The sequence below is a fragment of the Pyrus communis genome, chromosome 11, assembly GCF_041283825.1.
Source record: "Pyrus communis isolate YQ-2024b chromosome 11, ASM4128382v1, whole genome shotgun sequence".
NCBI classification, from domain to species: Eukaryota; Viridiplantae; Streptophyta; class Magnoliopsida; order Rosales; family Rosaceae; genus Pyrus; species Pyrus communis.
In genome coordinates this window covers 15281144-15308164 of record NC_142575.1, presented here as the reverse complement: position 1 = coordinate 15308164, position 27021 = coordinate 15281144, and the positions used below count along the sequence as shown (strand labels likewise).

The following is a 27021-nucleotide window of genomic DNA, read 5'->3' as shown; positions in this document are numbered from 1 at the left end:
AACAAAAAGAAAGGAGAAAAGAGACTACGTTGAATAGATTAAGAATGATATGATGGTCATTTATAAAGAGATAGTTGAAGAATAACAGGATGTTCAAATCATCACATAACATTTAATGATAACCAGTGTTCCAAAATTCTAGACCGCCATGCCATCATCACAGCCAAGCCCTTCCCTACTCTCATCCCCCACTTTGTCATACTGTTGTTACGCTTCTGCAAGTACCCAAAAAACTAGTACAAGTTGTTGAAAACTAGCATCGATCATATCACTGCTGGGCGCACTGCACCCTCTGAGCACCACCAGGCATATCGTCGTCCTCATCATAGGCCTCTTGCTGAGCCTGCAGCTGCTTCCTCCTCATCTCCTCCTCCATGTTCACATCGAGCAGAGTCGTCTCCTCACACTCATCCACCTCCATATCAGTGAGCTGAGATGCTGATGCCTTGCCTGGAAGAGCAGCTTCCAATGCCTTGACCTGCTCAGGGCTCAGAGACTCTGGGAATTCCACATTGAAGTGGATGTACAGCTTACCCTTCATGAATGGCCTCTGGTACATGGGCATACCCTCATCATTGATTGCCTTGAACGAATCTGCATCATCAAAATAAATCACAAGATTAATAACATTCCGAGGATTCCCCAACCAATACATCAAATGCTATGAGCTTATACATTAGCTTTACTTACCAGGCTTGACAACTTCGCCAGGGTTTGATTTGATAAGCAGCTGCCTGCCATCTAAATGGGTCAGCACAAACTGGAAGCCGCATAGAGCCTCAGTAAGAGACAGTGTGTGCTCAACGAAAAGGTCCTCGCCCTTTCTCTTGAACTTCGGATGTTCTTTTTGCTGAATGACAAACACTATATCACCAGTGACTGTCTCAGGCTGCATGACAAAGAAGGCATAGAAAACCAATCAATCCCACATTTCCAAACACAGATCAAACCTCCTACTGCTACTACTAATGCTAATAAAAAATCACAATTAATGAGGACACAGAACATACAGCTTCATCTGCTTCACCAGGGAATGTGATCTTCTGGCCATTCTGCATACCCTTCTCCACATGGACCTCCAAAACCTTCTTCTCTTGAACAACCTTCTCCCCTTTGCACTGAGTGCAGCGGTCTCTGTCACTAATGGTCTCTCCAGTACCCTTACACTCATTGCAAGCATGTTGCATCTGTTGAATCATTGACGGGCCAAGGTGCCTGATTGAGACCTTCATACCAGTTCCTTGACAGCCAGAACACTTCAATGAAGCCCCAGATTTTGATCCCTTCCTGCAATTTTGGAGACAACACATTCACATCCCACACGAGCATCACTATTTCAATCCACAAAGTTATATACTTTATCATATTAAGAAGCTTAACATGCAAATTCACTACTACCCACCCATTACACTTGGAGCATAACACATTTCGTGACAAAGATAGTTTCTTTGATGTCCCAATATAGAGGTCCTCCAATGAAACCTTCAGTGCGTGGACAACATCTTCTCCGCGTCTCTGTCTTCGTCCTCGGCTACTACCACCACCTGCTCATACAAACAAGTACAAAATCAATTGACATCCATTGTTCACCACAAATAAGAAACCCCAAGTGGAACCCATGAAAACCAATCACACGATTCTTACCTCCAAAAGGGCTTCCACCAAAGAAGGATGAGAAGATGTCAAACGGGTCGTGGCCTCCACCACCGCCGCCACCCATTCCCTCCTTGAGTGCATCCTCACCATACTGATCATAGATTTCACGCTTCTCAGGGTCACTCAAAACCTCATATGCCTGAGCCAACTCTTTAAACTGCGCATAATTTACGAAAACAACATTAGCCCTCTACAACTACAGATCCAAACCAACCCTTTATCGTATATCCGAAATTCTATCGACAAAATCCCAAATAGAAAACCCAATTCACAGGTCAACCCATGAATTCATTCCCTCAATAACTTACAAAAATACCACATCCAATCAAATTCAACAAAAAGGAAAGGGCTTGACAGAATTACAAGCATGATATCAACAGAACCATCAGAATCCACAACAACCCAGTTCCCCAAATCCAGATACGGAAACCAGGTCGAGAAATCATAGAAAAACAAAACAGGAGAGGCGGGCACTTACTTTCTCAGGATCTCCACCCTTGTCAGGGTGGTTTTTTATGGCGGCCTTCTTGTACGCCTTCTTCAAATCGTCCGGAGAAGCACTCTTCGAGACTCCCAGAACCTCATAGTACCGAGTGTTATCGCTCTTCTTCGGCGCCCTCCCAAACATCTTGGCCGACTAAATCGATCGGACAAAAAAACCCTAATCGCCAAATAGAATCGAAATCACGAATCTTGCTCCTCTATTCGTATGGTATTACGAGGAGGAGGATGATACCTAGAGAGTCGAAGGCAACTAGGAGACGAGCAGCCCGTTTGGGTATTTATAGAGCGATCGGGTCAGTATTAGACAGAGAGGCAGTGGACGGTTGGGATTGGGTCCGTGTTTCGGAAGGGTCTAGAATTTCCTCCCCCCTTGGGGATTTTGGTCGTCGGGAGCTTTGGACCGTTGGATTGGTTGATGATGGAATTGTTGATTTTTATCAGGAAATGAAAAAGGAAAAGAAGGGGGGTTTTGTTCTAGATCCTTCCTGGAGAGTTCATCTTCCTGCTTTTGAAGTCTTGGTCTTCTATTTATTGTGTTTTCCTGCTGTACCGCGTTTGCTTTTTTGTGTCTTTTTTTTTTTTTTTTTTTTTTTTGAGAAATGCTTTTTTGTTTTAACCTATCGTTATTAACAGATAAATAAAATAAAATAAAATAAATTATGTTGTAATCTTACAAGTCATTCAATGTGTGGATGGTCAACCCACTACAACTCTACATGTTTGTCTACTAATCCACCTGTTGCCTCATCCTTCCATATAAAATCACACACAAAAACACAAAGCCTTACGGCTGAAAAGAGAGAAAAGAAAGAAGGAAGACAAGAGGAAGAAAAGAGAAGCCACAAGGCTCACGACAAAGAGAAGAAAAAGAAGAGGAGAGAATAGAGAGAGTTATTTTTGTAATTTTATTACTTCAGACTATAGATGAAAGCATCACTGTTGTTTCGAGGACGTACTCTAGTCACATTGACTGTAGAAGAATCTCGTAAATTTTGTGTCTTGTTTATTTATTTCACTACACACATTGTCGATTTTACAACACGTTATCAACACGAGAGGTTCTGGTGTTAGTGGAAAGCACAACGCCACAAATCTTGTTCACCTCTGTCGCCTGGAATCTCACAAGTAAGAAAATCTTTTCATTTCATCTTAAAATCTTTGTACTACTGATTTTCCTGAAGCAAATATATATATATATATATATATGTTGTTTTATGACTATATATCATCCTTTGCAGAAGCAAAAGAGTATAGACTCAAAATTCGTTGAGAATCTGATAGTCATGTAAACAGCCTCGGAACCCCAACTTGCAAACCTCGGATTGAAATACTTCTTCGTCAAAGTTGTTCGTCCGCCCAGTACCTACAACATATCAAATTTTCAGAAAATTCCAACGGTGCGATCATCGTTGATGCTTGAAATACCTAACAAGTTTCCAATTTCCGCAGAAAATTGGATAGGCACCTTATGAGTACCAAAACTCCATTTCAGTAGCTCAGATAGAAATTGTTTCTCCATGAAAATTGTTCGGTATTCTCTTATCCATATTATACTAAAATTTGAGCTAAATCTAACGGTTTGATCTTCTCATAAGTTGCAGACACTCTTGACTCCAAAACTTATGGGAACCGTTTCGACTTTTTAGAAATTCACTAAAGGAGGAACAACAATTGGAACTTATTGTTACTATTACTTCTTGAGTATCTAAAAGGACTTAGAGTTGTGAAATGAAAAATAAAATAAAAAGAATGAAACAAAAGAAGTGCCTGACCAAGAAAAAGAAAAAGCAAAAGATGAGGACTTAATCATTGCATTTTCTATTTTGGCATATTTATGTGCATGGTGTTGGTTTAAACCCCTATCACAAGTTCTATTTATTTACAGTGGGTAGAATTATTACCCTTTACTTTAAAGTTTTGATATTTATGTGAATGGTGTTGAATCAAAGCCCTTGTCACAAGCTTTATTTACTTAAAGGCAATTTATTTACCATGGCTGGAATCACCATCTATCACTTTTATTTATTTATTGTACTTCTTTTTGTTACGATGAGTGCATATTGGACTTGAAGTTCTTTGATTAGATCAGAACCTGAAATTTCTTGATCCTCAAATCATAAAATGATTGGAACCGAAGTTCCATCATGCAAAAAGATCAAGCATGAAGTCCCTAGATCCTCAAGATCGGACATGAAGTTCCTTGATGAGTACCTTAAGTTTGAAGAGTCGAAGTGCCACAACTTAATTGTAATAAAGGACATAAGAGTCTCAGTCCACAGACTATTAAATAAGGACTAGAAGTTCCCTAATGTATGTAAATGATTATATAATGCATATTTGCTGGAGAGTTTACATCTCAAAGTCTTGATGATTATTGCGTATCACTGGACATTGATGTTGAATGCTATGTTTCTCATGTCCATACCTAAAAATAGTTTAGCATAAGCATTTATTAAGCTTGGTTGAAAATGAAATTGCAAGATGGGTACATATCATTTTACATAATTCATTATTAAGTTTGGTTGAGACTAGTTGCCAACCATTAATATTTCTCAGTACAACTCATGTTTGGGCACCAGCCAAACATTACACATTTATGAGTTTTTGGTTGTGTTATCCATGTGTTTATTGTACTGCCACAACGTACTAAAATAAGGCATCAGTACAAACTGGGAATTTATGTTGGATTTGATTCACCATTTATCATTCAATATTTGGAACTCTTGACTGGGGATATATTTACCGCATAATTTACGGACTATGATTTTGATAAGACAATTTTCCCACCGATAGGGGGAGAAAATAACATCGTTCCAGAAGAATGATGAGAAAATATCATTCTAGAAGAGTGATGAAAAAAGATCGTTCCAGAAGAACGGGAATTTGTCTTATTTTGATTCACAAAGCAATCAAAGAGAAAATGAAGTAAGAATAATTGAATGATGCAACGAAAGTGATAAAATCAATATACTTGCTACAAATGTGCCTACAAGAATTGATGTCCATGTTAGACAAAATAATGTGGTAGCAAATGATTTATCTGTTACACGCCTGAAGCGTGGCAGACCCTTAGATTCAGAAGGTTCAGTCATTCGAAAGAATAAGAATATGACACTATTGAACTATTGTATTCCTGAAGCATAACTGTTGCATGCCAGAAGCATGACAGTAGTTGTATACATGTCCCAAAAAGGAGAATTCGCGGACATGTGAATGTTGATGTCTCATGCATGAAGCATGATAGACATATAGGTTCCATGACTCAACTCTCGGAAGTGGAGAATAAAATCCCAGCTCTATAATGCTCTAGAGAAGGTTATGATCCGTATTCTCTAAATTATGACTATCCTGGAAGAAATAGTGTAATGCCCTTGAAAAGGCAATGGATATCCAAATAAATGAAAAGCTTTTATGCATGTGCATGCACATGAGAATATGGGATCAATGATTGATGACAACCAATAGTAATTTTGGTTTTTACAAGTAGCTACTAAATTCATCAATGAGCTGTATTGATATTAAGTCACGTTCTTTTGTTCGTCGACGAAAGGAAATATTATTTGCCAAAAATGGAGAAAGGCAATTCCATTACAATCTTGTAAGAACGTGGAAAAATGGACCTATATATATGTGTATATAATACAAATAGCCAAAAGATGTTGAACCAAATGAGGTTACATATGGGCATTTGTAATACAAGGAATTACACTCACATGATATGACACAAGGTTACTAATTGAAACCTGAAATTATGCTCTTATAAACAAGTTCATATAAATGGAGAATTATATACGAAGGGTTATGAGTCGCCCACATCATATCTCCATAAGTAAATCCCTCAAATATACATGGAAGCAAGTTGCTCTGTATAAATTCCAAAGGAAAATGTGTCATGAAGTGTAGAAAATCTCCGAAGGATTCAGATTGTTTGAAGAAAACCCTGGAAGGGTAAAGCATAAAATATGTACTTAAAATACCAATAGATGTTATAAATTGTCTTAATGAGTACTAAGATCTCTTGCAAGAGTCAATAATATTAGATTTAGACTCTTGAAGAGTCTAGAAAGTTTATAAAGTGTGGAGAGAGATATTGTCTCGAACTGTAGAATCGAACAATATGCCAACACGAATCTTATCCATGATGTTTATAAAGAATCATATGGATTGAAGATTATGAGTTGAATACTCAAATTATTTAGACACTAAGAGTGATCATTTATCTTCGTGAAGGTAAAGATAAATTGATATTTGGTCCAGTAGTACTACATCTTAGTGAAGTATATGCTTTATTGTATTTGGTACAATACATTGAATGAAATAAAACTTATTTATTAATATCTCTGAGAAATTACATACACATGAGTTAAAACAAACAAACAAAAGGGAATCTTCACAAAGGTTGCTCATGTGAAGCCTAAGCCTCAGTAATCGGAAGTACCCCAGAAGGGGAAGGCACCAGAGGTTGATTATTTGGAGCCTCAGTACTTGGTGAAACTCCAGACCGCTGAGACAATGGGTGTCTTTGGAATAAAGACTCAAACCCCTGATTGTCATTTTGAGTCCGACCTTCGAATTCCAGTAGTTAGTCGAGCTTTCTTTTCATGCTCGTCGAGTAATTATTTGCAAGCATGTGTAACACTCTATTCTCATGTTTGAGTCCTCTAATCTCTTATTTAAGACTTGCCACCTCAGCCATCAATGATTCAACTTGGTGAGTTTGAGCAAGTATGCGTTGGCCAATATTAGAAACAGAACCCGCAAACTAAATACTGAGAGCCAATGAGTCTTAAACAACCAACTCATCAGACCTGTTTGAAAGGATTCTGTTATCCTTGGGATTGAAAATATTTCTAGCTACCATTGTAACGGTTAGGTCATTCTTTATCACAGAGTCCCCAATCGTAAGATGACCATTAAAAGATAAGAAGGACGGGCGACATATATTATCTTGACGTGGCTCGTCTGTACGACCCTTAAGACTCAAATCTAAGCAAATGTTCGATGGGCAAGCCATTTTTCAGAAATGATGAAGAAAAAACGGAGGTCAGATAAAATCTCAAAAGTGCAAGAAAGGGAAATTCTACATACAGTAGTTTTTCGAGCATACATTTTGAGCATAATTGATGCTTCTATAAAAGAAGAAGCAACATGGCCACTTGTTCAAAAATCGAAGAGATACAGCTCTCCGAATTTCAAAAGCCGGATTTCCTCGATGAAAGTTTGTCGGTACCTTTCACATGTAATCTCAGCTTTTTTGGATATCACATGTAACTTTATCAAAAATCTCTAACAAAGCTGAAAACGCGTGAATCTTACTGTTCTAATTACACCATAATTGCCGACAAAATTAAATGCACAACACCACTACTTGCTATTGAGAGAATTTTATATATATCGACCTTCGTCCTCCATGCCAAAACATACCTGCAAAAATGCCTAAACTTTTCCTCTTCTCCGAGAATGCATCTTTAACAAAGCATCTCGAAATACTCAGTTTTCTTCCTCTCCGAGAATACCTCTTTAAACAAAGTCACACCATAGCAAGAGTATCTCATGTCATCAGGGTCGAAAGCAAAAGTATTTCATGTCATGCTTTCCCTTGTCCTTATCTGCAAGACAAAGAGAAAGAAAGCAGTCAGTCGGAACCTGAAATCAAGCTTCCAATCTGGAACTGATTGTCTGGAACCCTTCCCAGATTACTTACCTTGCATTGCTCTCTGAGTACTCATCTTTAATTGTTGATACGATGTTAGCTATTTACATTGAAGCTGCCAAGCATAATGAGTCGCTCAAAAGTGATGTTCTGAAAGACCATTCATATGCAAGGTTTGCATTCCACTCCTGCATTAGGGGAGAAATACTGCAAGAGAATATGTCACACCTACATAGGAAAAAATCACTTCTACAAGGGGAATGGATAAGGCAAGTGAAAATGATACATTGAAGCTCATGGAAAATCAACAAGCCCAATAATAAACACGTGCCAATTCATCCCCGACAAAGCCGAGTATTACTTGTCACGTGAAGCTCCTCATGGTTCAATTTCATTCAAGATCAAGTGTCCACCACCCTTGAATCAAATTCCACTCCAGATAAAATGAGTAAATTCATACATTTGGTGCAAGTCTAGCAGAAAGTCCTACAACCCAGTTCAAGAAAAAGTATGTGGAAAGTTAACAACAAGTAAAGCACCTCATTCGGCAACTCTCCCCGCTAAGAGACTAAAGCAGAAGGATCAATGATCAACATAAAGAATTTGAAATCAGGGGAAAAACTCATCAGGGGGAGCATCCAAAACAATCAAGATTTTAACAAGTCAATTGAAGACTTGTGGCCATCCAAGGGGGAGTGTTGTAATCTTATAAGTCATTCAATGTGTGGATGGCCAACCCACTACAACTCTACATGTTTGTCCACTAATCCACTTGTTGCCTCATCCTACTATATAAAATCACACACAAAAACACAAAGCCTTACTGCTGAAAAGAGAGAAAAGAAAGAAGGAAAAAAGAGAGGAAGAAAAGAGAAGCCACAAGGCTCACGACAAAGAAAAGAAAAAGAAGAGGAGAGAATAGAGAAAGTTATTTTTGTAATCTTATTACTTCAGATTATAAATGAAAGCATCACTACTGCTCCGAGGACTTACTTCGGGCACATTGACTGTAGAGGAACCTCGTAAATTTTGTGTCTTGTTTATTTATTCCACTGCACACATCATCGATTTTACAACAAATTCCATATTTGCTTTCCCATAAAAGTGATGGTCTTTTGCAATCCACTTTTACTTTCTCATAAAAATCTTTTTTGAAGAAATTTTTTTGTTTAACCTAGGGGTGTAGTCATTTTGATTTTTAGAGGATTTTAATTGACTTTTTTTAAGTGACACATTTCAAAAGATTTTAATAGACTCTACAATTCTATATGGGTTTTGATACATTTAGATGAATTTCCATTGTAGATTTCTATGAATTTGTGCAAACTTCTATCATGGATTTCTTAGAATTTTTTAGTTGACTTCTACAACATCAAATGAATTTCTTTTCCAGTGCACAATCTGAAGAAAAATAAATAAAAAAAAATAAACATAACATAAACATACAAATGTTGATATAGAAATACAAACCAATCAAATATGTCTTTGCCTTTCTCATTTGAATTATATTAAAATAAAAAAATCAATTAACCAAAACGAAGATCATTGACTTACAACCACCTGTAACCAGCCACTTCAAACCCAATCAATCATAAAATTAAACTTAAAAATAATAATTTCCACCCACATAATTAAAATTAGGAATCGAAGCCATTAAAATCTTTTGTATAAATCGAAAGCAACACCACAATTGAGTTTTAAAATCTAATACAATACACACACACACAAAAGGCAAGTCAAAGAATATGTTGTCTATATTATGGGTTTTGTCTCATCCATTCTCTGTGGGCTGCTGCTCTTTATATTCTAGGTTTTTTCTCGTCCAAATAATACATTGGATTGGAATTGTATATGACAGAATTGCAATTGAGATTTTACAATTGTACATGACAGAATGTCAAGGGGTGGGTTGTTGGGGATGAGGGTGACGAAAGATAGTTCTTCTTATGAAGAGAGAATTCTTTGGTTTTGAAAAGAAATTCTAGGGGTGAAGGTTGGAACGTTGAAAGCATTTGGTATTTATACCACCTACCCTTAAATCCATCAAAATCCCTCACTTACACTGTTTTAAAAATCCCCACCCCGATTAATGCCTAGGCGTTTGCAAACTAAGAAAGGCACCCGCCCAAACCCGCATAGGCACCCGCCTAAGTTGTAACTCACTTAGACATAAAATAAATAACTTTTCATTTTGCATTTTATTTTTTCAATAAATTGTAAGAGACTTGTTGAATACTTAAATGAACACACATGATATGATTGTTCCCTATGTTTTTCATTATGTTCCAACACTTCATCATTCCCATTTTGTAGTTATGATGAAATTATATATATTTTAAGTATAAACAGACATTTATTTACATGAATATAATAGATTTACTTAAATCCACCTAGTTCGCCTAGGCCCTACCTAGCCGCTAGAATGTGTAGACTTTTTAAAATCCTAAACGACTACCGCTGGATTTGGATGTATCCTTTAAAATCCTCTCAAATCATAATTTGACTACACCATGATTTCATAATCTTTTAAAATCTTCCTTTAGAATTATAATTGACTACAGTTAAATTTTAAAATCTATTAAAATCCTATCAAATCCTAATTTGACTACACCCAACATCTGAGCAATACATGCATGAAATTAAGAATTAGAGATGGCATGAACTCAAAAATAATTTTAAACCTCAGGAAATTCAAGGCCCAGTGTTGGTGAATCAAGACCCTTTATAAAAGAAGACATATTTGAGCTTTCATGCACTTGAAGCTCATTCTTGCATTCACAAGGTTATCGCCCAAGTGGAGGGCCTTCATGTTGTCTCCATGAGGGTTTGATGAAAGGTTTATCTAAAGCTTCCAAAATTGCAAGTCTCTAAGTCTCCACACAAAGGATGTGGTGTGAGGGCAAGATAGATAAATTAGGAGAAGTTTTGGTGCTAGTAGAAGTTCCCCCTAAAGGCCGGCCTCCTTAGAGAGAAATAGAGAGAAAATTGTTTCTCTTTTGCCTCCAAAGAAAACCCTAATAAGTCTTTACCTATAACTTACTTTTTATACCCACTCACAAAGGAGTGACAAACTTGAAACTAAGGCAATTCCTCAAGCATGGTCAACCTCTCATAATTAGTGAGCTAATTGCCTATTTTGTTTTAGTTGTCATACAACTTAAACTCAATGGGTCTTGAAGATCATACAAAGTTGTTCGTATGACTAATTAACTAATTAATTAATTTTGACCATCCACAATTAAAATATCCATCTCATCTCATTCATCCTTATACGGTGTACGATTCATTAGGTTCCCATTAGCGAGGTAGTGACTAGTAACAATTGATTGTGAATTGAAACTAACTTTTAATTCTCTCTTTAATGATTGTTAATCTTCAGGGCTTCTACAAACCATGAGTGACTTTTAACAATATGTCATGGCTACCCAAACTAAGTAGAATTTGTTGAACAATCTATTCAGTATTCAATTTAGGATTACAATGAAATATGGTCTTTCTCTATATCAATACTCTTGATCACATTGTTTGGTTGAAAGTTTATTCTTGTCTACTATTCAATGTGATTCTCTTGTCTGCATGATACCTTGAATGTGATTTGGTGCGTACTTCCTAAATCTCATTCATCTGCTATGGCCGGATATTCTTAATCATATGACAAAATGTTCTCCCTCAACAGTTTGAAGGTTAGGATCCCTTGATGTGCATTCGCATGCCTACATGATTAAGTAGCTTAACCTCAACTATGTCGTTGACACCCTTTAATGAAATGCCTTTAACATATTAAAAAAATTAAGGACCTAACCACAAGACAACTATGATGCATCATGTCAAATGACTACTTTGCATTATCCTAACTAGTGAATTATCATATGACATGAGTATGCTGATCACATCCAGTTGGCTCACTCTCTATTAAGCACCTACATACTTGTCTTGGTGTCATTCATGCCAATAACTCGAGACCAGTCACTTATTGAAGATAAGACATAATATGTATTGATCTATTCAGATTGTTAATGCCAATCGTAATAATACTCTATGTATGGATGTCATTGAGTGGGTCTAAATCCCTACCTTACGTTTGGTTCCATTAAGTGCGCCTGGAACTTTTCTTCCTATGAATTCCATGAAGTGGGTTTGGAATTCTACTTCCTATGTTGTGTATCAATTCTACTCTGAGTGCATTTGGAATGCAGAACTTTGTGATTAGTGCTACCCTACCAGGCTGTTATTATCTTATATATGAAAGAGATTATTGAATGTTGTGTGGATTCAATCGTGATTTGCGAGTAAGGATTCTTTTATATATGAAAAGGATGGTGAAACATTTATAAATGAGATCCATTAACTTTTGTATCACATATGTTGTTGATGTGAGAATTATACGCACACAAATTAAACCCTCTTTTTATCAATTGTAGTGAAGAATGTAAGTAGGGATCGTTCTGGACCGGGGATTAGGAGGGATTGTTAATCACTTGGATTTGACTCAAAAACGTAAAAACACAATATAAAACACCAAACTAGACCCAAAGAATGCAAAACTAAAGTTTAAAACACTAAGACGAACCAAAAGACTCAAAACAGCAAGAAAACACTCAAAACTGCCTTAAAACTACTTTCTGAGCAGTTTTGAGCACTAGAGAAGAATTTGGACGAAAATAGTTATAACTTGACTCAAGATACTTTAAAAACACAAACTAAATTGATTTCTAACTAATTTGACACTCCAAGTAAAGGGGGATTTTGATTTTGACGAATTTGAAAACAAAACTTAAAATTTTGTAAAACGAATTTGGATTTAATGAATGGAATGAAGGCTAGCTAAGGGGTTCATCTCCACATATGCCATACTTGCACACAAAACGATTTCTAATTGCTTTTCAATAAACCATGAATTCTCAACGCCCCAGATTAACCGTGAATTGCACTAATTAACCCTCAGATTTTCCTAACGTTATTGAATTGGATGATTGCATACGACAACCCAAAGCATTCCCCACAAGTTCCCTACATGAATTGCATAATAGAGATACAAGCAAGAATCATTAAGTTCTTTGAAAACCATAAGCATTGACGAAGCACTCGTTACTATGAATTGCATGAAACTTATGCCAAGAATTTACTTAACGCAATTGAGATCATCAACTTTTACTACTTGTGAATATAAGTTTGTAACGATTAGGTGAAACTTCCTTATATCCTAGCATTAGATTTATGCATGATAATTAAGCGTGCACTCTCAACCAACACACACAAATCAGTTTAATTCAAATAGATAAGTGAATTGAATTCACAACTTATGAAACGCAATTAGAGGTAATCAAATCATATAGCAAGCATGATCATGGTTTCGAATCCCCCCCTAGCCAAGGAGGGGTTTAGTTCCTCATACGTACAAGACAAAGAAAAGTAAATTTAACCATTGAAATTAAAGGAGAGGAAACACCTAAAAATTCCAGCAACTCGAACTTGAATTGCATGAACGTCCAAGCCCTCTTCTCCTCCTCTTTGTTGCGGCACAAGGTCTAAGGACAGGTTTTGGGTGGTATTTGTATGGAGGAATGGATGTGTGATGGTAGGGTAGCGTTTAGGAGGGATGGGGAGTGCGGCAAGGTGGGAAAATATGGAGAATGGTGAAGGATGGCTGCGGCAAAGGGTTGGGAATGTATTTCTGGCGAATTTCTGAATGTGGATGAGTGAATGATGATACATTGGTGCGGCAAGGGGGTCTATTTATAGTGCAAAATCCCTCTCAATTAGCAAGGAAAAGGACTAAGTATTTGAAGATGACAAGGAAATCAAAACCCATCAGGAATAGGCCATCTGTAAGGTAGGAAACCCCAAAGGAAAAGGAATAGAGGCGCCATATTTTTAGGGTTCTAGAAACAAAGTGTTTTGTGGCAGAAATTGGCACTTCTAGAAGGATTTGAGGCGCCACCTTTGTAGGAGATAAGATAAGGTTTCTAGAATCATGATTTAAGTGCCAGATTTGTAGGGAAAAAGAGATAAGGGTGCGGCACCTTCTTAGGGATAATGCTAGGGCTTCTAGAAAGCCTAAAAACTAAGGGGAGTTGGATAAAACCCACGGCAAAGATAGGATAGGGCATCTAAGGCTTCTAGAAACCCTCCAAGATAAGGTAAAGTGCATGGCATCCCTATAGGATTAGGATAAGGTGTCCTAAAGTGTTTAGGACTCCTCTTTGTGGCTGAAAACCTTGTGCATTAGGATTAGGAAAGCTAATCCTTCTTCATCTTGGAATTCTTCTCCTTCTTGGACTTGGAAAACTTCTTTGTTGCTGCAACTTGAGGCCATTGGGATTTAACTTTCCTACTTCAAATAGGAAACCTTGCTCAAGTAGGAATCATCATATTCAAATCTTCAATTTCGTCCATCCTCTTGGCTCCAAGCATATGATATCCATTCCAAGCTCTAATTTTCTCCAAAAGGCTCCAAAATGCATCATTTTGCATACTTTGCCCTTAAATCCTGAAAATACATAAAACTAGCTTAAAAGACTACTTTACTAAGGAAAAACACTATAAATGCACAAGAACAAGCTAAACTAAGGTGCATAAATATGCCCCTATCAGTTGTAGTACTGTTACTCACATGAGCTTCATAGCTCAACCAGGTACACTTAAGTGCAGCTTAAGAGGTATGCATTTGAAGTATTGAGAGTCATTCAAAAGGAAGAACCTGATTATTCACTTATGGGAGGGATTTATTGAGGATTCCAAGGTGTTTTTTTTATAGTTTTAATGCGACGATGACTTTTTTTGTCCATAGGAAAGCAAATGGAGTTGCGCATCGCTTGGCTAACTTTGGGCTTCTTTGATGAATGAATTGCTTTGGTTTGAAGAACATTTGGGATTCTTACAGAATGTACTTGTGGTTGATTTCAATTGGGTTTTTACTTGGATAAAGTTTTCTTTTGCTTTTTCCAGAAATTTTAGTAAGTTGTTTGACATGCTTTGCTTAGTTAAAACATATCTAATGTCTTGGGCAAGAATTGGAGGCTACAAGCAAAATCTAGCCCCTAAGAAATGATGATATTGTCTGCCAATATTTCTTTGGTTCTAGCAGTGAATGGATAGAGGCTAGAATTTCAAATTTTAAGTGGGTCCCACATTGCCCAAGATTTTTTATTGGGTTAGTTCGGCTGTGCAAAGTGTCTGGGCTTCAATTTGACTAGGCAAATTATGTTGGGTTTAAAGTTGTTTTTTCAATTTTGAGGGCAAGATTATGAATTTGTCTAGACGATATGTCTCCCATTAGAGAAAGTTCACTTGTAGGCTAATTGATAGGGTAATTTGGTTGAATTGCCCTTAGCTCCAAAAAAAGGTGGTCCACCGATGCAAAAAATGGAGGGTTATTGGAGCAATGGTAGTAGCTTATTGGGATGCCCTTACAATTGAAGCCGGGGCTTGCACTCCTTGAATTTGTTGACGTCAGCATGGTCGTCAACATAATGACAGACTTGTGCCCACTTGTAGTTGACATAGCCTAAAGGCTGTCCACACGTGTTGTAAACCGTTGGATTTCCATCGATAAAAAAAATTGCAACTTTTTATGCAGCTGCCCTGTGGTGAGATCTTGGGCATCCAACAACAATAGTTTTGAAAATCAATGGCCATGATTATTCTAGCTGTAAAAAATTAAAAAAAATCCCTAAAAGTACCCCTTTTTTTTTTTTTTTTTCTATAAATACCTAACCATATTCTTCAAACTGCACACCACAACTTAATATTTGTTTTTACTACAATCTCCTCTTTGTTTCTAACTCCCAACTCCCTTTTTTTTCTTTTTTTTTTCTTTTTCTTTTTTAACAAAGAAAAATGAATGAGATTTCAAATTGGTCAATTAAGGAAGATGTTGCTTTGCTTCAGGCTTGGATGCGTCTTACTCATGACCTGATCATTGGAAATGAGATGAGGGTGCAACACACGTGGATTTGTCAAGAAGATTCAAGGCACCTCTGGAGTGAGCAATATATGTCAAGTAGGTACAAACATCTGCATAAAGATTTGAAAGCTTAGCAAACAGTGCTTGCAAAGTTGGAAGGAATTTATCGAAGTGGCGATAATCTAGCCAATAGTTAATAACATCTTAATATTAAGTCATGTCAAAATGTAATTTAGTTAATTAAAAGTAAAAATTTGATTATTTGTTTCACATTTAGTTTTTCGGCAACTATAAGTAGACATGTGGTTCAATGTTGCCAACCAAAAATCATTCACAAGGCACAAACATTGGAACATTGTGAAGCATACTACAAAGTTCTGCCAAGTGGTCTACAAGTTGTGTTGAAAAACTCCTTTGCACGAATCAACTATTGAAGAGTTGCCATTGGAGACCCTAACTCAATCTGTCACATAAACTAAAGAAACCTCAAGGCCTATTTGTAAGAGGGGTGCTAAGGAAAAAGCTAAAAGAGGGAGTTCTTCAAATAATGATTATTCCAAATTAGTTGACGAATTGGCTCACCAATATGCATTGAATATGGAACGAGACGTGTTAACATATGAGCAAGACAAGGCTAGAAATGAACCAAAGGCGAAAGAAAGAGAGTTAAATAGGCAAGAAAGGCAAAAGGAGAAGGATCAGGAGATCACATCTTGACACCTCAACGATGAGTTTCCTAATTCCAAATGCTTTTGGAAAAAAGAAAAAAAATCACGTCATGGGAAGAAGGTTTTCCGTGGAAGATGAGGAAGTCCATACACTCCAAGGAAAGATAGACTGAGCCACACTGTTTTATCTCCTATGTTAAAACTAATTATGATTGTTGTACTACTATGCTTTTCCCTTATATTTGAAATAATTGATTGGAATTAGACTTTATTTGAGAAATAATGACATGTGGAGGATAAGGCCAAGAAAACATAAAGAAAAAAATAAAAAACATATATGTGAATAGTAATCTCCTTTGCCCTTGGCCTTTCTTTTCCCAAACAGGTGGACTTGCACTAAAGCAATTACGATTTAAATTGAAAAGTAAGGGCAACTCCATTGCCCTTGCTCTTGTCTTGCCTTCTTAAGAGCATCTTCATAAATTCCATCTACTTTTGTGGAAAGTCAAGACTTTTATGTTCAGCTTTCCTTGTCAAATATTGTAATTGAACTACACACATGCTCAATCTAGTTTTCAGTTATACTCTGATTATAAACTATTACTACTGGAGTAAATGTTCAGGATATGGCACATTTCACTTCAAAATGGTTTGTTTATGCATGTGCATTTCATGTATGTATTCCTATTGCATTCTATCTAGTTTGATTGTCTAATCAGTTTTGCACGCTGATTTCCAGCTGTCTGGGCACACAAATTAAGACAGCCTATATGGGTTGACTGACACCTTTTTGCTGGTGGTCAGTTTCTGGCCATTGATCTGCCTAGATCTTTTTTGCAGCTGGTAAATGTCATTTGCACAAGTTGGTTGATGGAAATCAGATTTCCTTTGGTATATCTTTGCTCTAGGGTTTCAGTTTGTCTCCATGGGTTTAGGATTTATTTTAGAGTGAGAGATTGTCTTAAAAGCTTTGAGCTTGCCTCTTTTCTATTTATGAAACCCCAGCTGCCTTCTTCATGCATTAAACACCAATCATTAGGAAGTAGGTTTGCATTGTTTTCATGGTCTTGCATTAAGTTTCAAATCCTTATATACACCTGATTTTAGATTCTCATCAGTTTCTTCCTTCAAATATCTAACTGGAGAAACTGACTGATCATTGAATCCAGATTTCACATAATCATCATTGTCATATCATTTGCATTGGTTGTGTTGGTTCATGGTGCCACAAGGTGATGAGCTCAAGAGGACCTGCCACTTCGTGAAGACTGAAGGAGTCCATCTCGTGTAAGGCAATGTTGCACAAATGTATAAGTTGCTTCGTAGATTAGGATCTAGGAATTGAGTTTGTGTGGATACTTTGTATGAATCTTGTTTACACTAGTCGATTGAACTCAGTGGTGAGTCCCTGGTTTTTTAATCCAGGGGTGAGTTTTTCCAGCCAAAAACTCCTTATGTTGATTCTTGTTATTCTTGTTCACATATTTTGTTATTTTGCATGTAACTCATTGACTCTAGGGTGTGCAAATAGATATGTGCTTTCAACTAAATTTAATAAAGTTTAAAAGTGCACTGAACTGGACCTTTGTTAACTAAGGTTGTGTTAGTAAACAAAGTATAATTGTTTATTCTTGGTTTTGGTAAACTAACAAATCTAATCTTAGTTGACTGGTGATGCTGACTAGTCAGTCAAGCATACATCGAATTTTAAATTACAGGAGGTTCCACTTGGTACCAATTTCATTTTGCAAGCACTTCTTGCCAAGCTTTCAAATCTTTATGCAGAATTTTGTATCTACATGACATAGATCAGGATGTGTGCCTTGAATTTGTTTGACAAATTGTGCATGAATCTTATTCCACATGAGTAAGAAGCACCCAAGCCTAAGCAATATTTTCCCCGATCGACCAATTTGACTTCTCATTCCTTTTCTTGGTAACAAAATGATTTGGGAGGTAGAAAACAATTATAGGAGATTGTAAATAAAATAAATATAAATATTGAGTTGTGGTGTAGAGAATGAAAAACATGGTTGGGCATTTATAGAAAAAAAATTTGAATATTTTTTGGTATTTTTTACCATTAGAATAATCCTAGTCATTGATTTTCAAAATTATTACTGTTGAATGCCCAGGATCTTGCCACGTGGCAGTAGCAGATGAAAGGACTTTTTTTTTATTGTTGGAAAACTAATGGTCCAGATGAATGGACCGTTGGAAATCCAATGGCTTGGATTGAAAGGAAAAAGAGCCGTTAGGCTCTGTGTGGGTACCATGTGGGGGGCCCTTTGTCTTCGACTAACTTCCATGATGACGTCAGTCAATCCAATGGACGCAAGCCCGGGCTTCAGTTACAAGGGTAGCCCAACAGACTGCTGCCTTTGCAACAATTGCCTCTTCTTTTGTGGACGGGTTTCTTGGGACCAAAGGCAATTGGACCCCAATTGACCTATTAATTGGAGAATGGATGGTGTTGCTCTTAAATATGCTCTCACGATCCACTTTGACTGTCTTTATATAATTATAAAATGTTGTTTTACCTCAGGAGAGTGACTAGTGAATATACATCTTGACTTTTGAGTTAAAGTGGTGAGCAAAATGCTCCCAAATTTCACCTGAGGCCGTTCAAATGCTAGCATGCGCAGGCGTAAAATGCCCCACCTAACCGAGAAACGTGGTCTCAGCTTTTCATTGGAATTTAGATTCGGTGGTTGGCATGCGTCCCGTGATTTACTCTGTCACTCACACGGTCACTCTCTGGCCCATGGACGACAAGGACCCGACCCTCGTAACGACGCCGTATCAAGGAAAAAGTGGTAACAGACCTCCCCGGTGCACATTAACCGAGACCGGTCCTCGCTCCCACTGCCGGCCTTTTTTTCACATTTATCGCAAACTGCAAAATTCGCTTTTGAATGGAGCTCCAAATTCCAAATTCTAAAAGTTGAATTCTTCAGGTGGCTGTGCAGAAATTGAAAGGGAGAGAGGGAAATTGACTGAGGTTTTGACTAATTTGACCCCATTGATTGGTGGATCAAGGTATCTCCCTCTTTTCTTTGTAATTTCTCAGCATACTTTCTCTCCTTTTACTGCCTCTCTATGTGTTTGTTTGTGTCCAATTTTCCGCCTTCGCGGTGAATTGGGTATCTTGTGTTGGTGATGGGTGGATCTGTGAATCGTTTCATTGCTCACTCTTTTGTTTCATTGCTCATTTCTTTCTATTTTTGTTCTTTTATCAGTACTACTACATTTTTTGGGAATTCTTTGAATGAGGCTTCAGTCTGAATTGTTCGAAAATTGAGAATTTCGGTCATTTTGAATAGGAGTGGATTTGGGCTTTAGTGGGGTTGCTTGGTAACTATTGAAGATGGATTTGGTTGATCCCAATTGGGGTTTGTAAACGCTTTGTGCAATGGGGGTATTGTATTATCAATTGGTTTGCTATAAAGTTGTGAGTTTGATGAAAATGCTTGGCTATCTGGTGGGTTTGTAAGGTTTTATGCAATTGTGGTACTGTATTATCAATCGTAAGTGTTTTTTAGCTTCTTTGGTTTTACTTAAAACTCCATTAAGATCTTTTATCCGTGTGGGACTTGATTGCTAAGAAATTTTGTTTAGAAAGTTTAGGTGTTCATACAATTTGACTAGTATTCTGTCTCGGAATCTTGGCTGTGGAAGTTGCAGGGTCTCTTTCCATGGTGAAACTTTGTTTGGTTATATCAAGTTTTGCTATGAATTTATGAAGTAATATTGCTTGCATATGGGTCTAAGGACAATTGACATTGCATATATGGCTTAGATTCTAGAATTTGTATGATTATTGCCTGTGATAAAAAATCTCTGCTGTGTTCCAGTTTGATTCGTTTCATATGTCCGATTGCTTGGCTCTGCATTTTTTGAAACTTCAGATTCATATTTATAATGCTTTGGTTGGTATTTTGTCTTTTGAAGTGTCCATGACATGAGTACGTTGCCTGGAATTTTGGGCTGGTGCTCCGGTTTATGGAAGTGACCATTCTCGTAGAAATAGTTCCTTATTGATACAGTTAGGTGAGAGATCAGGAAGCATCTTTTTTGGAAATTAAGTAATATTATTATAAATAATAAGTCTTCTTACATCTTAACTGTCAAAAACTTTCCCTAAGCAGGTCTTCATTTGGTTGAGCTAAAGTGACTGGCGACATGGGAGTGTCTGGAAAATGGATTAAGGCATTATTAAAGAAATCAGAAAAGTCTCAGTCTTCTGAAAAAGATGACAACGTGGGTATCATAACTTTTCAAAACTAATCTTATATATCTTGTTGCCTACTGCTTTTCCTCTTCTTTCTTGTTCCTCATCCGATTGCTTGCAAGGTTGGGTTAACACTTCAATAATATTTTTTCTCCATCTTAGTTGGATTCTTCTGGGATATTCTTACATTATTCAAAAGTACCATTCTGACTGACTTATTTCCTTGTTTTCAATCATTGTAGAAAACAGCTGGTTACAGGTTTCGGCACAGGAGGAAGAATTCCATTGAGTTTGATGCAAATAGACTTAAATGTGAGTTTGATGCAGATGTTGCTCCACCAGTTGGAGATGCCAGTACTCAACTAAACACAGATGCTGTGGATTCTTCATCTGGTTCACTTCAAGTACACAATGCACAAAGTGAGCAGAATGTGAGAGAAGAATGGGCTGCCACACGCATTCAAACAACCTTTCGTGGCTTTCTGGTATTAAGTTTTACTGTCGTATTTGCATTCATTGAGCACTTATAATGATGTTTGTATTGCTTACTTCAAGTATGACATTTTCAAATGCATTTAGATCAAGTTCTTCTTTCAAAAAGTCTCTTTTTACTTTAGTGATTATATACAGTAGTATAGGTTTTGTTTTTCTTTCAAAAAATTGATACAGTAGTACGAAGGATTTGCTATGCGCACATGCTCACAATTATAGATAAGGAAAAAAATGTAATTAGAAGTTGGACTTACGTAGCATAATATTACTGGAGTATAAAATTCCAAAATTCTATCTGTTGTATTAGTTTCTGCAATCACATGCGTATCCTAAACTGCCCCTTAGAATTTAACCACAATAAACTAAACACTACCTTAACTACAAAAATTTGCTGAACATAGCACCCATTAGCATTGCAGTAACCACAAGGAAAAGTAGATTATGATACTGCTTAGCTTTCTAAATGAGCTCCAATAAAATGGCAGTGACCTTGGTTTGCATAACAAAGCCTATTTCTCAAGCATAGAGAAAGATTCAGTTTGGCAGTTTATCAAGTTATTTTGTGACAAAATAAAATGTGCGAGTAGCAAGTCTTAAACTACAAAAGTCAGGTCATCATTAAGCATGTAGAGGTGGCTAGTTGAATTTAAACTCTTTAACATTTTTCATTTTGTGGTTTAGCAAACTTGCCATTTTGTACTGTTTGATTGTTTCATAAGTTTTTTATTTTTTTATTTTTTTATTCTGAAAACAAGCCTAGAATGTATTTGTTTAGTCAGAGTTGGTTTATTTTTGTGGCTTGGATAGTTGGACTGACATGTTATCAAGCCCTGTAGTCGAAGAGGAAAAGTGCTAATGTTTATTGTTTCAGAAAGCTTTTTGCATAAGGGTTTGTGTTCTGCAATCTTCATTGAATCTGGCACATCTTCTTCAATAGTTTGTACTTTAATGACAGCAGCTGCAATTTGTGTTTCTCCATATAGTTTGATTTATTGACCTTTCTTTATTTTTTGTGATCACATTATAATCTTTTGGTGACATATTTCAGGCTAGAAGAGCTCTTCGAGCTTTAAAAGGATTGGTGAGACTTCAAGCCCTTGTCAGAGGCCATGCTGTGAGAAAACAAGCTGCAATAACTCTTCGCTGTATGCAAGCTTTAGTTAGAGTTCAGGCTCGAGTGCGAGCAAGGCATGTTCGCCTAGCATTAGAAGGTCAAACAGCTCAACAAAGACTTCAGCAACAACTTGCAAATGAGGTTCGGGTTCGAGAAATAGAAGTAAGCAAGAGTAGATACCATGTCTACTTTAATTACGAAAACAGTATACTGTGTGTAGATGGGAGTTGTTGTTTTCATGCTTTCCCATTTTTCTGGTATTTAATTTGGTAGCAAATTATTGAAAACTTCCAATTGGGAGTCCAATTCCTTTAATGCGCTCAGCTTCTTTTCCAATTTTATTTCACCCCCTGAAACAATTAACATTTTTCTTTGTAAGTTTAATTAGGGATTGCTTTGGTTTACTCTTATAGGATTTAGTAGCTTATGCGTAAGGGTTCTTGTAGAATCTTTGTTTTGAAATTTAGGATTTATGGTTTAGCTCTTGCGTTTTAGGTGGAATTAAAACCTGGGAGTAGAGATGCTCAAAAAATTAGTAGAAGGCAACCCTGTAACTGTCTTAAGTGCTGGAAAAAGAGACAGCTATGCCTCAGAAAATAAACGCAGAAGAAGCTGTAGGTGATAAGTGAATCTCAATGCATTTAGAGGGAAATAATGTGGCAGGGCTAGGTTTTGGTTCTATGTGGTCATCAGTTTCAACTTTTGACTTCAGTGGTGTACCTCTGTCCAATATTCATCTAGATAGGAGGGCAGTTGTTAGCTAACATTTTTTAGCAGTTCAGATTTGTCATGATAACTGCGGCTGTACATTCTCTTTTTGTGATGGACTCTTTTCTGTTGTAATGTATTGATATCTTGTGTTCAATAAAAGTAACAAAAGAACAAATTAGTATAATAATAATAATAATAATAATAATAATAATAATAATAATAATAAGATCCAGCTAAGATCCCAAAAATATTCTATGCAAGTAAAGGTAGGGGACAACACAGGGTAGGCGCAGGTGATTAGGATCTTGAGCAATCTGGCTGTCAGTGTTCTGTTTAACCTTATAGTCTCTGTGGTTTGTTTTAGTGTGGCTTGTTCACTTAGGGCTCGTTTGATAACCATTTAGTTTTCACTTTTTGTATTTGGGATATGATGAAAGTATACGGGCGAAAGGTGAGATGAAGAAGGATGATGGGAGAGTGGGGAAGAAATAAAGAGTGAATGAAAACAAATTCTTGAAAGTGAAATAACTTGAAATTGTTTTTCATTTGGTTTACCCTTGCTTGTACATTTGTTCTAAATCTCTCCTGTCATCCTTCCTCAATCGCCCTATATCCCTCATTTGTCCCATGTATTTCCCCTTTATCAAATGCAAAACTGAAAACTAAAATTAAAGCGAAATGGATTTCAAACAGTCTCTTAGTATATCAGGTTTGATGATAGAGAAGTGACAAGTGTTAAAATGATATTTATGTAGGACTAATGGGAAAATTGGGGAGATTAAAAAAAGAGAGGGAAACGAATAGAGGTGGAGGAGAGGAGAAAGAAGGGAACAGGACCTTAGTTCATCAAAGCTTGTCCATGGGAAGAGAAAGTCTTAAATAGAACAGTGGTAACATGCAATTGTTTAGGTGTGGTACCACAAACCAATAAAAGGATTTCATGCAGTCATATTTAGGGGACCAATATAATTTTAATGTGATGGCGTCAGTCTTGGCCTACTTATAGAGGCCAAGCCATACTCAAATGTAGCAAGTCAAACCTAAAAGGAAACTACAAATGAATAAAATTCCCACAATGAAGGAAACCAAACAAAATCTGTCATTCAGGAAACCAAATAAGATTATTGGTCCTATGCCTGTGTATAACATAGGTGTGTAGGCATTCTTGACAATCTCGTGGTATGTGCTTTGTGAGACGCTGAAGTTTAGTTAACCCACATTCTAATTGAAACCAAGCCTAGTATTTCTTTCCAGTGTTCTCTATTCCTAATGACAATGGAAATAAGGTTAATAAATTTAGTTGCATGAGTAGGCAATTGAATCTGCTGATGTAGTATTCATCAAGTTTCTAATTCTTCTGTAATTACAGAAACGGGATCCAATGTGCATGTATTGCATATTAATGACTTACTAACTTGTCAATTACCATTATGTTTGACATAAGCTCTTATAGATGTACATCTCTATTAACCTCTTCCATTCTTGTTTCCCATTGGAATGAAGGAATGTTGACAGCTTCTTCTTGACTGTGGTGCAGGAAGGGTGGTGTGACAGTGTAGGATCTGTTCAAGAAATTCAAGCCAAGTTGTTGAAGAGGCAGGAGGCTGCAGCTAAGCGTGAGAGAGCTATGGCATATGCTCTTGCTCATCAGGTGACACATGATAACCACTCTGTTCATTTCTTCGTGGTAGCATTTTTGTTATTTTTATTTTTTGGGCCTGAATTTGATTGTGAAGTGCCCTAAAAGGAAAGACACAACTTGAAAGGAGGAGAAGCATAAATGTCGAAACATAACCATCTGGAGTGGGAAAATAGTGGTTTCAGTTCAGGATTCTGAGCTTTAATATGATATTTAGCTAGTATGATAAATATATCACTGTGCTAGGTCTTTTGTTTCAAACAGAAGTTTTGACTAATAGAATTTGTTTGAAGTTACGCAACCTAAGTTAAGCAACCTTGTCTGATTGGTCTCTCAGTTACTCAGCCAAAATTTCATTAATCAGATACTTTACCACTGTTACTTATTAACATAGTAACATATGAATAAAAATATTTCAAAAGGCATATCCTAGACTTTCTGGATACTTGGATGTGTGAAGAGAAAAATCTGACCCCATTTATTGAAAAGGAGCTGTAATTTGCTCTCCAAAAGTCATTCTGCACTCCAAAACATGTAACAATGCAAGAGAGAGAAAAAGCAATTGGAGGAGTGCCACAATAACAGCACCCTATTAAAATTGTAAGGGAAAACATAAAAGTCATAACATTTTTTGGACTCTTGGATGTTAATGTGATTGATATCTTTTTCTTTCAGGTTGCAGAATTGTAGCGTGTGTGTAGTTTTGTGCACACATTATCCAGCTTAGCTGCATCAATCTTTTATATTGACCTACAATGGGTCGTTAGTTTTTTCCCTGGTTTGAAATTGTTAGAAGCATTGAATTCACCTCCACAAGCTTACACATAAGATTTTGCTTTTGTGCAGTGGCAAGCTGGATCAAGACAGCTGCCAGCTCCCTCAGGGTTCGAACCAGATAAAAGCAGCTGGGGTTGGAACTGGTTAGAAAGATGGATGGCTGTCCGTCCCTGGGAGAACCGCTTTCTAGATATTAATCTCAGGGATGGAGTTATGGTACATGAGAATGAATCAGCTGAAGATAAGAACGGCAGTACAACCCAGTTAAATTCTGCTGGCAAGAATTCAATTTTTCAATCAAATCTTTCAATTCAAAAAGCAGGTCTCTTTCATTCTGATGGCTGTGATTCTTCACCTAGTAAGTCATCTGGAATGCTTGAGGCATCCAATACTACCCAACTTGGAAAGCAAAAGTCGAAGCCATATTTGGATGATGCAGCTGAACAAGGAAACTCCAAACCTGCTATTACTTCAAGATCCCATAGTAATCCAAAAGAGAGATCCACTGAGTCAGATAAACAGGCAAAGAAGCGGCTGTCTTTGCCTAATAGCGGTGATTCTCTCTCTCTCTCTCTCTCTCTCTCTCTCTCTCTCTCTCTCTCTATATATATATATATATATAAGCTCCCCTAAAAATCAACAAGCCTTTAGATAGGCGTATCTGTTTCTAGAATAAGCAGGTGCCGTATCCTTGATTTCATTTCCCCAAGTGACTCGTCTTAAACAGTGGATTGGAACTGCATTATGATGTTTATTTTCTACCTTTTACTCCTATAGTTGTGCTGCTTAATATTTATTTCATTATCAATTTCCTTGGTCAGGGGGAAGCAATGGATCCCAAACTTCCAGACATCCTATAAGATCTAATGTCAAAGGGACGCCCAGTTCTCAGAAGCCCATCAAGGCTAGATCCAAACCCAGTGGAAGAGGGGATTCAAACCCTACAAAATCAGTCTCGCAAGCCGTTGATGCATAACTTAAAATGTTCCGTGGAAAATAACATTCTTGACATTTCCCGTTGCGGTGCTTGCTGTTAGAAATCTGTACATATTGAGCTGCATTGGGAGGCTGCTACTGCTTTGTTCGTTACTGTCATACCATTTTAAAGCGGTTTCAGCGCAGCAGTGTCAAGAACGGAACAATTGGTGGTGGAAGCAATAAGACTAGTAGGATCATTGTGTGATTGTTGTAATCAAGTTTGATTAGTGTTGTTAAGTATGCTAGCATGTGTTTACTATTTCAATGTACAATTTTTGTAGTTGCCTTTGATGTTACTGTCATTGGCTCGGGTCGTCAGAAGATCTGCAAATATTTGGTAGCTGATGGTACGTCCTGGGAACTGGTTCACCTAAACTTGGGCGGATGTCATGTATACCGGTTTATGAAGTATTTTTACGTGAATGTTGATTGTTGAATGCCTTATTGTTTGGGTTCTTGACATCGTCTTTTGACAAGAGTTAGAGAAGTCTATGGGCTTGTTTGGAAGTACTTTTAAGATTACTGAAAGCGTTTTTGGTGAAAATGTTTTTGACCAATCCTTAGTAAAAATTCAGGAAAAAACACTTGAAGTGCTTCTTGAAAGAAGCACATAACTAGTGTTTTTTTTAGAAAACGCTTAAAGTGCTTTTAGAACTCGAAAGCATTTTATCTAAAAGTGGTTTTAGTCATTT

The 27021-nt window shown here is 37.0% G+C and overlaps 2 protein-coding genes across 4 annotated transcripts; one reads left to right on the top strand and one right to left on the bottom strand.

The window, feature by feature from the left end:
• Nucleotides 1–34: 34 nt before the first annotated feature.
• LOC137742035 (dnaJ protein homolog) lies at nucleotides 35–2548 on the bottom strand. Its single transcript, XM_068481767.2, has 6 exons — nucleotides 2135–2548; nucleotides 1645–1813; nucleotides 1403–1544; nucleotides 1011–1287; nucleotides 691–889; nucleotides 35–594 (listed from the first exon to the last, which is right to left on the bottom strand). The coding sequence occupies exons 1-6, from the start codon at nucleotides 2282–2284 to the stop codon at nucleotides 269–271; spliced, it is 1263 nt and encodes a 420-aa protein (XP_068337868.2). The 5' UTR covers nucleotides 2285–2548; the 3' UTR covers nucleotides 35–268.
• Nucleotides 2549–18934: 16386 nt separating this feature from the next.
• On the top strand, nucleotides 18935–26773 carry LOC137742157 (protein IQ-DOMAIN 5). 3 transcript variants are annotated; one of them, XM_068481930.2, is made up of 8 exons: nucleotides 18935–19426; nucleotides 20339–20437; nucleotides 20536–20647; nucleotides 20861–21103; nucleotides 22159–22386; nucleotides 24473–24586; nucleotides 25421–25904; nucleotides 26173–26773. In XM_068481930.2, exons 3-8 carry the CDS (start codon nucleotides 20570–20572, stop codon nucleotides 26325–26327), a joined length of 1302 nt encoding a protein of 433 aa, XP_068338031.2. In that variant the 5' UTR covers nucleotides 18935–19426; nucleotides 20339–20437; nucleotides 20536–20569; the 3' UTR covers nucleotides 26328–26773. The 3 variants fall into 3 exon arrangements, with proteins under 3 accessions (XP_068338031.2, XP_088535763.1, XP_088535762.1); XM_088679636.1 differs by lacking the exon at nucleotides 18935–19426 and adding an exon at nucleotides 19459–19914; XM_088679637.1 differs by lacking the exon at nucleotides 20339–20437 and having other exon boundaries at nucleotides 19231–19426.
• The last annotated feature ends 248 nt before the right edge of the window (nucleotides 26774–27021 follow it).